The 13,273-nt window shown below is 43.2% G+C and overlaps 1 protein-coding gene across 2 annotated transcripts in view; it reads left to right on the top strand.

The window, feature by feature from the left end:
• Positions 1-13,273, top strand: part of CAMK1D (calcium/calmodulin dependent protein kinase ID) — a 390,557-nt gene that overhangs the window by 225,528 nt on the left and 151,756 nt on the right. For both annotated transcript variants that reach the window (XM_073328749.1, XM_073328750.1), the window contains exon 3: positions 11,542-11,616. In XM_073328749.1, the coding sequence (XP_073184850.1) occupies positions 11,542-11,616 (75 nt within the window). The remainder of the gene's footprint in view (positions 1-11,541; positions 11,617-13,273) is intronic.

The raw sequence follows: 13,273 nt of genomic DNA, 5'->3' as shown, positions 1-13,273 counted from the left end.
AACTTAAGAACATGGCTGTCTTAAAACCAGTGATTTTACAGTGACAGCAACAAAAAAAGGAGATGTTTTAGCTTTGTAAACTACCATTATGCAGAGTCATCTGTGTCATAGAAACACTCAGCATCTGCCTGCTTTTGTCCACATCTCTCCTCCATGTATAGTTGAGGCCAATTTACTATGTGGGCTTCTTTAAGTTTATTTCCTTGCTTTATCTCTATTTTGTGTGTGTGTGCATGTGCGTGCATCTGATTTATTGCTGATGAAAAGTGCTAAATTGAAAACACTAGATTGAAACCAAAGTCCACTATCGACAGAACCTGCCACACTCTGTTTCACCTCATGTGCTTCCACCCTTCCCTGGAGGAACAGCCCTTTGGAGGCAAGATAGCAGTCCAGTCTCAGTAGCCCATTCAGTCCTCAGCCTCTTTTGAGGGGTCGTCCAGACAGAAAGTTAATGTGCAGCAAGCAAGGGTGTGAATTTACAGCCCATTAGCCACTCCACACTAAGGCCACGTCTACACTACAAAATTATGTTGGCCTAACTTACATTGGCATGAAGCCTCCACAGTTATTAAATTGCTTGTGTGTGTGTGTGTGTGTGTGTGCACTTGGCTTCTTGTGTCGGTAGTGTGCATCCTCACCAGTGTGGGGCATTCTGGGTGGCTCCTGAAAGCCGGTAACAGTCAATGTAAGCAATGCCGTGTCTACACTGACACTGTGTCGACTTATTTCAGAGTAGTAGCCGTGTTAGTCTGTATCAGCAAAAACAACAAGGAGTACTTGTGGCACCTTAGAGACTAACAAATTTATTTGGGCATAAGCTTTCGTGGGCTAAAACGACAAAGTGGGTTTTAACCCAGGAAAGCTTATGCCTAAATACATTTGTTAATCTCTAAGGTGTCACAAGTACTCCTCGTTGTTTTTGTGTCAACCTAATTACATTGACAAGGATACTATGCTGCTTGGGGAGGTAGTGTTAATTAATCGGCGTAGAGAGGCATTTATGGGAGCTAAATTTAAGTGAAGACACTTCCATAGGTAGGTCATAGAATATCAGGGTTGGAAGGGACCTCAGGAGGTCATCTAGTCCAACCCCCTGCTCAAAGCAGGACCAATCCCCAACTAAATCATCCCAGCCAGGGCTTTGTCAAGCCTGACCTTAAAAATATCTAAGGAAGGAGATTCCACCACCTCCCTAGGTAACGCATTCCAGTGTTTCACCACCTCCTAGTGAAAAAGTTTTTCCTAATATCCAACCTTAACCTCCTCCACTGCAACTTGAGACCATTACTCCTTCTTCTGTCATCAGCTGCCACTGAGAACAGTCTAGATCCATCCTCTTTGGGACCCCCTTTCAGGTAGTTGAAAGCAGTTATCAAATCCCCCCTCATTCTTCTCTTCTGAAGACTAAACATACCCAGTTCCCTCAGCCTCTCCTCATAAGTCATGTGTTCCAGTCCCCTAATCATTTTTGTTGCCCTCCGCTGGACTCTTTCCAATTTTTCCACATCCTTCTTGTAGTGTGGGGCCCAAAACTGGACACAGTACTCCAGATGAGGCCTCACCAATGTTGAATAGAGGGGAACGATCACGTCCCTCAATCTGCTGGCAATGCCCCTACCTATACATCCCAAAATGCCATTGGCCTTCTTGGCTACACTGTTGACTCATATCCAGCTTCTCGTCCACTGTAACCCCTAGGTTCTTTTGTGCCGAACTGCTGCCAAGCCATTCGGTCCCTAGTCTGTAGCGGTGCATTGGATTCTTCCGTCTAAGTGCAGGACTCTGCACTTGTCCTTGTTGAACCTCATCAGATTTCTTTTGACCCAATCCTCTAATTTGTCTAGGGCCCTCTGTATCCTATCCCTACCCTCCAGCGTATCTACCTCTCCTCCTAGTTTAGTGTAATCTGCAAACTTGCTGAGGGTGCAATCCACACCATCCTCCAGATCATTTATGAAGATATTGAACAAAACCGACCCCAGGACCGACCCTTGGGGCACTCCACTTGATACCGGCTGCCAACTAGACATGGAGCCATTGATCACTACCCATTGAGCCTGATAATCTAGCCATCTTTCTATCCATCTTATAGTCCATTCATCCAGCCCATACTTCTTTAACTTGCTGGCAAGAATACTGTGGGAGACCATGTCTAAAGCTTTGCTAAAGTCAAGGAACAACATGTCTACCGCTTTCCCCTCATCCACAGAGCCAGTTATTTCGTCATAGAAGGCAATTAGATTAGTCAGGCATGACTTGCCCTTGGTGAATCCATGCTGACTGTTCCTGATCACTTTCCTCTCCTCTAAGTGCTTCAGAATTGATTCCTTGAGGACCTGCTCTATGATTTTTCCAGGTCAACGCAAAGCAGCTTATGTCAACCTAACTGTATAGTGTAGACTAGGCCTAACTCCCTGGGTGGATACTCTGTGCACAAACAATGCCCCCGGGCAATTTAGCTTAGTATAGTTTAGAGTGTATTAAGCTAAAGTGCACAAAGGCACTTTTAGTAAGAGTGTCCACAGAGGGAGTTAGTACAGAGTAGCTAGTGTGCTAAAAATTCACACTCTATTTTGCTGCACACTAACTTCCTGTGTAGATAAGTCCTGAGATTGCCTGCAGGGTTGCCCGTTAGGAGCAGTGGTGCTGACATTGGGATGCAAGTTGGACTGAACCAGCAATTTCATTTGATACAGGCTGCTGAAGAGCCCTCAGAGAGCGACAAGCCTTGGTTACTAACTCAGGCTTGCACGGTGATTTTTAAAAGCCTAGGCTTCCAGACTTTCCACTGTGGCCTTTTGTATATCAGGTCAGAAAACACACACACTGTTCTCTGTAAACATGGTTTCAAGCAGTTCCTTTGTGTGCAATTGCTGCTGTCTTAGTACTTAGTGCTCTGAGCGATCTTTCCTGGATGCTATAAGTTGCTATGGATTGTTCTGTCAATCAATAGAATATTTGAGACCCAACCGTGAGGATATAAGATGCATCCCTGTTGGGATGATGACTAAAATTCATCAAGAAGAGAATAAGTTTCCGACTGGAGTATACAATCGCAGAGCGTGATCTAGTTGGGCCTTCAAGCTTCAGGGGACTGAGTGGGGAGGAGGATGGGGAATGTCAGGATGAGTGAGACAGGAGGTTTTTTTTCTCTCCAGCACAGTATTTCTCTGCATCGTCGTCATATGTTTGCATCATTTAATTTCATGCCCCACATATTTGACAGAGTCTGATCAGCAGCGAGTTGTTATTTTGGAAACCTGTGTTTCATAAACACCTTTCTTGTTTTCCCATGGTTTTTATTCAATGTCCTTCTAAACAACCACCTGTGATCCTACTCCCCCATGTAGAAATATGCCAGATGTGATAACTATAATTATTAATGAAATCCTAATAGTTTACACTTGTATACAGCTTTCATCCAGGTTCTTAAGATGCTTTATCAGATGCTAATTATCATCAGTTACACACTAGACTAGCAGTTATGTGACCTCTTTGTGGTCACACGGCAAGTCAGCAGCCACAGCAGCAACATAACCTGGGTCCCCTGCTCTAATCAACAGATAATGCTGCCTCCAGAATTAGTGATCTCTAAAAATATACAAGCGATGGTCCCTGGGACAAGCAGGAGCTAGCAGAGGTGCAGAAACCGCTTAGTTATTCAGGGATATACTTTCTCTCATTATATCTCCACTTCCACATTGTAATCCTTTGTACTTCTGCAGCAGTATCCTGTGACATTGCATTCAATATGATTTTATGAAAGTATGCTGATGAGTGTAAATATAATGTAACTAAAATATGCTTCATGCAAAAGGTCTCTTGTAAGGTATCATTACAAAGCTAATAATCTACTGAGTGTGGTCATCCTATTTGTATAAATGTATCACCCTTGCATCTGAAACTAGAGATATGAAATATAACTCTGAGGGCCTATTGTAGTTATGCAAAGTGTGGGCCATTGATGGTGGTTTGGAATCTTGATGGCTCCCATCAACCAGGACAATAGACTGTGGATGGCTCTGTTTGCAGGCAGGTCTTCCTGTGAGTCAGGCTGGGAGAAATGAGGGCTTGGGGTCTCACAGGACATGTGATCGTGTCACCTGACCTTGAATCCATCGTTAACCTGGGGTTTTTCCATTGAGAAGGAGGGGTGGGAACCAATGTTCCCTCTCATTTTTAACAGGTTGCGTGCGCAAAAAATTTCTTCTGTGCCACCGCCGAAGCAAAAGAAAAAAGAAAAAAAGCCAAAGCCAGAGTGTATGCGGTGTTTCGCCGTGTGCATGGGGTTTAAGATCTGTGTGCGCGCACACAGCTTAAAGGGAACAGTGGTGGGAACCCAAAGGGACAAAGGATTTCTGCCTTATGCAAAAGATACATAAGTGAGTGGAACAGAACAAGGAAGAGGCCATCATGAGAAATCCCCTAGCTACCACCTGAGCCAGAACAAGAGCTGTACCAGGGGAAAGGATTGTGACCAGACTAGGAAGGCATCCAGTCTGTGAAAGAAACTTATTGAAACATCTCTAAGGGTGAGATTTTATCTGTATTCAGTTTTATTAATGTACTAGACTTAGCCTTGAATGTTTTATTTCATTTTGTTTGGTAATTCACTTTGTTCTGTCTGTTACTACTTGGAACCACTTAAATCCTACTTTCTGTATGTAATAAAATCACTTTTTACTTATTAATTAACCGAGAGTGTGTATTAATACCTGGGAGGGCAAACAGCTGTGCATCTCTCTCTATCACTGTTACAGAGGGTGAACAATTTTTTAGTTTACCTTGTATAAGCTTTATACAGGGTAAAATGGATTTATTTGGGGTTTGGACCCCATTGGGAGTTGGGCATCTGAGTGTTAAAGCCTGGCACACTTCCTAAGTTGCTTTAAATTAAGCCTACAGCTGTCAGGGGACGTGGTTCAGACCTGGGTCTGGGTTTGCAGCAGGCTAGCGGGTCTGGCTCAAACCAGGCAGGGCACTGAAGTCCTAAGCTGACAGGGCAGGAAAGCAAGGGCAGAAGTAGTCTTGGCACATCAGTTGGCTTCCCCTAGGGGGTTTCTGTGATCCAACCCGTCACAATATCCATTCAAGGACCTTGCAGTTGTTTTAGAAATATGGGAGTGAATTTCACCTTAGTGCAAAGGGCCAGCCAAGATTCCTATGCACCCGAGTCACCGCTTAAGCATTTAAGGTGGTGTTATGTAATGCAAGTTGCCTTATGTGTGCCCAATGTACTATGGATAAAGTTTAGTCTCTGATCACTCAGTGCCATGTGCTAGTCACCACTATCTGCTGCTGCATGAAGCAGAGAAATATCAGTTATCATTCACGGACAGATCCTGCTCCTATCAAAGTTAGTGGGATAGGTCTCATCCTGGGAGCAGAATCCGTCCTTTCAGAAATTTCAGTTTTGCTTTAGGAAGCTGTGACGTAGACTTTCCCTAGTAGTGGACACAGTGGTTCTTAGTGAACATCTATGAAATAGGACGACTTGCTATCAATCCACTTATCAAAGCTGCTCTCAGTTTTTTTGCAACAGTTTTTTTGGCAGGTCAGGCCAAACAAATAAATACTGAGCAAAGGAAGCCCAGCCTGTACCTAGTGCATTGTAATCGATAAGTTTTAAAACAAATCAAAGCAGCTCCTGGGAGCTCTTGTCTGTACACTGCTACTTTTAGAATAGTAACTGGTGGCATTTTGGTTGCTCATATCAATTTGCTGGTATAAACTCAGGTTGGTTATCTGATGCTTCGGCTGAGGTGTTAGATGCTGCTCAGATGCACTGTTCCCTTCTCTTAGTGCTGATGCAGATACAGTAACTACCTTCCTTTATTTTGCTAGCCTTTGTGTTTGGAAAAAGCATGTAAGTAAAGTCAGAGATTTTTTTTTATAAGGCCAGAAGGGACCATTAGATTGTCTAGTCTGACCTCCTCCATATCACAGACTATATAGAATTTCACCCAGTTACCCCTGCATTGAGCCCAGTAACTTCTGTTTGACTGAACCATATCTTCCTGAAAGGCATCCAGTCTTGATTAGAAGTCATTAAGAGCTGGAGGATCCACCACTGCCCTTGGTAGTTTGTTCCAATGGTTAAATCACTCACTATAAAAATGTGAATTAGTCTGGCTGTAGCTTCCAGCCACTAGTTCTTGTTATGCCTTTCTCCACTAGCTGGAAAAGCCCTTTAGTGCCTGGTATTTGAGATGTAGAATGATGGAGTGAGACTAGAGGCCTTTTCCTTTTATGTATTTATTGACATCCTCATTCTAGTTCAGCACCTTACAAATGTTGTCTGAGCCACTTTCATGAAGCTTGTGAAGTAGGCAGTATTATCTCCATTTCACAGACAGGGACACTGATCATGGAGGACAACATGGTGTGTGTTTGTCTGCATGATGGAGGTGCACAGGATTTGTCTATAGAGGGACAGAACCTGTCTGCGAAAATGGTGAATGGGATGTGTGGGAGGGCTGAGGTCTGTTAGCGGAGGATGCCTGGACGCATTTTGTAATGAATTGTGTAGGATGAGGTTTCTTTAAAGCAACCATAACTGTTTTTTAACCAAGGTAGTTTGGCGAGGGGGGGGGGCAATATCCTTCTCATCTAAACTGTCGGCACTATGGTATCTACACACTGTGCTGTCACTGTCCTGGTCCTGTCATAATGTTGTGTCATCAAGTAGTGCTGAAACATCAATGTATTGTCTAGCTCAGAATAAATACAGGGTCCATTTTTTCATCTCTTCCAGTTAACAGGAAGTGGAACGGATGTGTTGTAATCAGGACTCTCCCATAAAGTCCAGGGTGGGGTGGAATACTCTAGGAGAAAAAGATGGATTTGGTTGGATTAGAAGGAGATGACTATGCAAGAGAGGAGAGGGAACAGGAAAGTTCAAGAGAGGAAGGATGGCCAGGGGTTAACATGAGTTTATGACCCTGCTCTCCCATAAACTTCCTGTGTAACCTGGGACAAGTCAGTCTTTTTGTGCAGCAGTTCCTCATCTGTCAAATGGGAATGATAGCAATACCCAACCTCACAGAGGTGTTGTGAGGATACATACATCAGACTGTGTGGTGCTCAGATACTGCAGTTATGGGGACCAGGTAAGTACCTAAGATAAAATAAGTACCTAAGATAAAATAAATCACACATGGATATGCATCCAGGCATTTTGGGGCTTATCAGAATGAATCCTCTGAACCTTTTGAGATTCACACTGCACTAATAGCCCAGGATAAATGCAGAACTAATTAAACCATTCAAGCTCTCTCTTGCTGTCAAGTATCTCCCTAATTCTCACTGAACAATCCTCAGCAATTGATCTAACAGAACATCTATTCAAGAGAATGGAATGCAAGGACCTACTTGCTGTATCCAGCCATTTCTGGATGTTCTGAGCCAGGGAATTGTGCTGACACACACACGGTAGAGCAGGCTTGTCACTTACCCTGCTTACACATGTCCAATACCACAATCAGGTGGACGCGCCAGTGAAGAAAGTTTTGTCACTCTGTATCAGAACTTGAAGCTATTTCTCTTTCCTGTTGTTTTTTAAATGATAGTTCTGCTCAAGTTGAATGTCACTGCAGCTGAAGGAGTACTTGTGGCACCTTAGAGACTAAAACAATCAGGGGTTCCCATTGATTATAGTGATTTCTGCTGGAAGGTACAGAGCTTGATCATCTATGGCCTTCATTGAGAGAGCCAGAAAGTTGGTAATAAGCACCCATGCCTTCCCTAGCCCTCTTGCTAGTATAACAGGTCTTATGAGCATTTTTATTGTGAACTTCTCTTTTCTTTGAAGAGTTTTTAACTCAAAACGTAAACCGTCCAGCCCTCCTCCACCCAGAGAGGATAAAAATAAAAGTTGACTGTTTGGGAGATGCTTTCCAGTCACTTAGCTCAAAAATGTAGCACTAGTTTAGGGCTTGATTTTCAGAGGTGGTGAGCCATTGACTTCAAGTAGCATTGTGGTTCTCTGTACTTCCAAAAAATCAGTCCCTCGTGGTCTTTGCCTGAGGCAAACTGGAGAAAAAAAAAAAAAAAAAAAGTCTGCTCGTCACATCACAGAGCCACACCAGATAAATGGTTCCTACATATTCTGCTGGCCAGGCAGCTGCCGATTCTGCTGATCTGATGGAGCCACTGCGGCAAAACTGGCTGTGTTCTTCCTAATGGAATTTTACAAACTCTTGATCCATATTGAGGGCTGATGTTGTATATTTATTTAAATACAAACAAATCCAGCTTTGAATGTAAATGACAAAGTCAGCGAGGGTTGGAATAAAAACAAAAACGCACAGTGGGGTGATCTGCTCAGTTACGGCCTCTTTCATCAGGAAAATCAGGTGCCAGAGAGTCCTGCTTTCCCTGTTATCTTTTGAGTTTGGGGATGAGACAGGGCAGGTGACTGGAGAAATTTAAGGCAACTGCTCTATATAATTTTGGAAAATTTCCATAGAAAAGCCAAGGTACTAGACAGCCATTCCTGCACACCAAATTAAGACTTAAAAGCTTATCTTCTTCAGTGCTCTCTTATCAATATTATAACGCTTGAGCTATGATGCCGTTTCTCTGGACAATTTACTGGAGCAACAAAGGATTTTTCAGATACTTCCGGAGAGCAGAATACCTATAGCCACACATGTATTGCTGTAGGATGTCCTACAGCATGATAGATTTGGGTTAATACGCCACTGATACTGAACTTCCTGAATATGCAGGTTTTAAGGCAGATCATTACTTTGTCTTTTATATGAATGTGGTTTTTCATTCCTGAATGTAGGTCTGATCTCTCTCTCACACGGACATCTATGGCAATCTTTCCATGATGTCACTGGAAGCTGGACCAACCCAATATGTGCACATTATGATGAGTCAGAGCCTGCAGGATGCTGACTACTCTGCACTTTCATCAACTTCAGTGGGAGTGTCGGATGCTTTAGCTCTGCTCAGTAGTGGACTTTGTGTACCTAATTTCACCTCTCATAAGTCAGGGGGTGGAATTAAGCCCCCAAAAGTTTACTGGGTTTAGCATTCAATGATGAGTGTCCTTGGCTATTCTTTCTGCCTGTGTGTGTGTGTGTGTGTGTGTGTAGGTTCTTTAATCAGCACATTCTGCTTACAGTTTTTTGGGGGTCTCGCTCTCACTTAAGGCAATCATCTCAACTTTGTATAATTAATGTTATAGCCCTTTCAGTTAAATGGTTAGTCTCTTTAGTGTCTTAAATTTAGGGTTAATGCAAATTAAATGTATGCTTTAGAAATTGTTTGGGATTGCTTAAGCAATAATCCCAGAGAATGTTGGCATACTGTGGGGGCCATGCAGGTACTCATAGCAGTGCCGCTGATATGAAGGTATACATTGTCCCCAAATGTGAAATAGTTATTGGTGAGGACAAAGTCACAAAGTTCAGCCACCAGGTTTGCCGTGACATTATCGGGGATACTGTTCCTGACGGCTTGTAGTCCATCTGAAAACACCATCCTAGCCACTATGGATGTAGAAGCCCTCTACTTCAACATTCCACACAAAGATGGACTACAAGCCGTCAGGAACATATCCCCGATAATGTCATGGCAAACCTGGTGGCTGAACTTTGTGACTTTGTCCTCACCCATAACTATTTCACATTTGGGGACAATGTATACCTTCAAATCAGCGGCACTGCTATGGGTACCCGCATGGCCCCCACAATATGCCAACATTTTTATGGCTGACTTAGAACAATGCTTCCTCAGTTCTCGTCCCCTAATGCCCCTACTCTAATTGCGCTACATTGTTGACATCTTCATCATCTGGACTTATGGAAAAAAGCCTTTGAGGAATTCCACCATGATTTCAACAATTTCCATCTCACCAGCAACCTCAGCCTGGACCAGTCCACACAAGAGATCCACTTCCTGGACACTACAGTGCTAATAAGTGATGGTCACATAAACACCACCCTATACCAGAAACCTACTGACCGCTATACTTACCTACATGCCTCCAGCTTTCATCCAGACCACACCACACGATCCATTGTCTACAGCCAAGCTCTGCGATACAACCACATTTGCTCCAACCCCTCAGACAGACAGAGACAAACACCTACAAGATCTCTATCAAGCTTTCTTACAACTACAATACCCACCTGCTGAAGTGAAGAAACAGATTGACAGAGCCAGAAGAGTACCCAGGAGTCACCTACTACAGGACAGGCCCAACAAAGAAAATAACAGAACGCCACTAGCCGTCACCTTCAGCTCCCAACTAAAACCTCTCCAGCGCATCATCAAGGATCTACAACCTATCCTGAAGGACGCCCCATCACTCTCACAGATCTTGGGAGACAGGCCAGTCCGTGCTTACAGACAGCCCCCCAACCTGAAGCAAATACTCACCAGCAACCACACACCACAACCACTAACCCAGGAACCTATCCTTGCAACAAAGCCCGTTGCCAACTGTGTCCACATATCTATTCAGGGGACACCATCATAGGGCCTAATCATATCAGCCACACAATCAGAGGCTTTTTCACCTGCACATCTACCAATGTGAAATATGCCATCATGTGCCAGCAATGCCCCTCTGCCATGTACATTGGCCAAACTGGACAGTCTCTACGTAAAAGAATAAATGGACACAAATCAAACATTCAAAAACTAATTGGAGAACAATTCAATCTCTCTGGTCACTCAATTACGGACCTAAAAGTGGCAATTCAACAAAAAAAGCTTCAAAAACAGACTGCAATGAGAGACTGCTGAATTGAAATTCATTTGCAAACTGGATACAATTAACTTAAGCTTGAATAAAGACTGGGAGTGGATGTGTCATTACACAGAGTAAAACTATTTCCCCATGTTTATCCCCCCCAGCCCCACACACACACTGTTCCTCACACGTTCTTGTCAACTGCTGGACATGGCCCACCTTGATTATCACTACAAAAGGTCCCGTCCCCCCGCTGCTCGTTGCTCACCTTACCTGATCACTCTCGTTACAGTGTGTATGGTAACTCCCATTGTTTCATGTTCTCTGTGTATATAATCTCCCCACTGTATTTTCCACTGAATGCTTCTGATGAAGTGAGCTGTAGCTCGTGAAAGCTTATGCTCAAATAGATTTGTTAATCTCTAAGGTGCCACAAGTCCTCCTTTTCTTTTTGCGGATACAGACTAACACGGATGCTACTCTGAAACCAGTAAATCTACAGTTTGCAAATCCCTGCACTCTGATGTACTACTGCCCTGAGAACTCAACATCCAAATACCACCTTGGCTGTTCATTTTATTCATCTGACAGGAGAAGAAAAACTGCTAATGCTTTAAATATTTCATCATGAAACATTCCTGCTAGCTAAGTAATAACCGTATCCTGGGCTGCCAGGCACTCCTGACAGCTTATACGGAACTGGGTTCAGTTCTGACTGTGTAAATCGCAAGCGCCAAGTAGCTATTTTTAGTTAGATGTTTTCTGTTGGGCAGCTACTTAAAGTTCACCATTTAACCTTGCACTTATCTTTTGTTGTTGTTGCTTTTCAGAATAAAACATGAAAATATAGTTGCACTGGAAGACATATATGAGAGTCCAAACCACTTGTATCTGGTCATGCAACTGTAAGTACTGCCATTAACTAACCAACCAACCTATCTATCTTGTCAAAATTGTCAGCATTTTTGTTTATTTGTTTCTTTAACCAAGAAGGTGGGAACAGATTAGAAGTATTTACTCATTTGGCTATGTCTGAGGAAGACCCTGAAGATGGGTGAAGTGATGCTTAAAACACTATGGGCCAGATATTGATGCTTTTGCTGAAATTGTGTAATATTATTCTGTGAATAGTCTGTCACAGTTTCAGGGTCACTGCACTTGCATTCCCCTCCTGGTGGTCTATCTAGGGCACCCACTCTAGGCTCCTGGCTTCTCAGCTGTCACCTGTCTTAGGCAGAAACCCCTGTCTCACTCCCTGCTAACTAGGGTAATAAGCTGCACAGCTCCCCAATTTACACTGTGACATCTCCTGCAAGCCAGACTGCCTAAAAGGCCAGTGTCTGCACTTTGCTTTCCCTCTAGAGCCTGAGACTAGTGTATTGCTTGCAGTTAGAAGTTACCACATAACTCTTTCTAAACAAGCACATTTATTCTTAAGGTGAAAGTATTACAGACAAAACACATTAAAAATATAAAAGAACTTGCATGCATGCTAAACAGTTTATTAGAGATCACCCCCCAACTCCAACCTTTGGCTCTGGTAGATGTTAGTCCTTCAAAACCACAACTTTATACAGCTCGTGCCTTTGATCTCCAATCTCCATGAACAGGCAATCAGCAGACAAGGACCCACTCCTTAGGTTGTAGCTTCAAAAGGCTGGGTTTTTACATAACCGGGGGTGGGGAATTTGCATTAACCTCTCTCTAGGTATTCCCCAGGAAATACACTTCACACTTAGGGTATGCATCCGATGAAGTGAGCTGTAGCTCACGAAAGCTTATGCTCAAATGAATTGGTTAGTCTCTAAGGTGCCACAAGTACTCCTTTTCTTTTCACACTTATTGTGACCAAAGTCTCCCAGGCCTCACATCACATCTCCCCCTAAAGAGGTTACATACAATCCTGGCTTATGGCTATCCGACCTATGGCATAATACATAAACTTTGCCTTAACACAATATATCGCTAAAGAGATTTAAATCTAATAAGGTCTCTCCCAAGGTTATGGAAGAAATTGCAATATCTGTCAGTGTCTCATTCAAATCAGCAGGGCTACTCACAGAGTAAAGTACTAGCTGGATTGTGCGAGGGGATCAGTATCTGGCCCCATATGTATAAAATTTCTACAATTCAGTTGTCTGGGAACCACTCTCCCCTTTTTCATTTTTCTGAAATAAAAGATTGTGAAAGCAACCATAAGAATAAGCCCTGGCTGATGTAGTCTTTACTGAGATATAGAGGATCAAAGATGATAAGGACACGTGTGTATTTAAATATGGAAATGAGAAGATGGTACCCATTAGCCAACTGTGAAAAGAAATGTCTGCCTTGTCTGACCACAGTGCTCAAACAATACCAGTGGAGCAGATGAGGGGCGTACACTGAGCACCTGTCCAAATATTGATCTCTTGGACGGTAAGAGAGTCAGATGGAAATCACTTGCCACCACTAGTGGAATATAGGCTCACCTTGACAGTAGTTCTCTGAATATTATTTCTGTCCCTCCATGCTCCCATTATAATCATGGCAACTTCTTATGTGGAGACAACATTGAGAATTATC

The sequence above is a fragment of the Lepidochelys kempii genome, chromosome 1 (genome assembly GCF_965140265.1).
Source record: "Lepidochelys kempii isolate rLepKem1 chromosome 1, rLepKem1.hap2, whole genome shotgun sequence".
NCBI lineage: Eukaryota > Metazoa > Chordata > Testudines > Cheloniidae > Lepidochelys > Lepidochelys kempii.
Note: the sequence above shows the minus strand (reverse complement) of the source record. Positions and strands in the feature narration are given on the sequence as shown.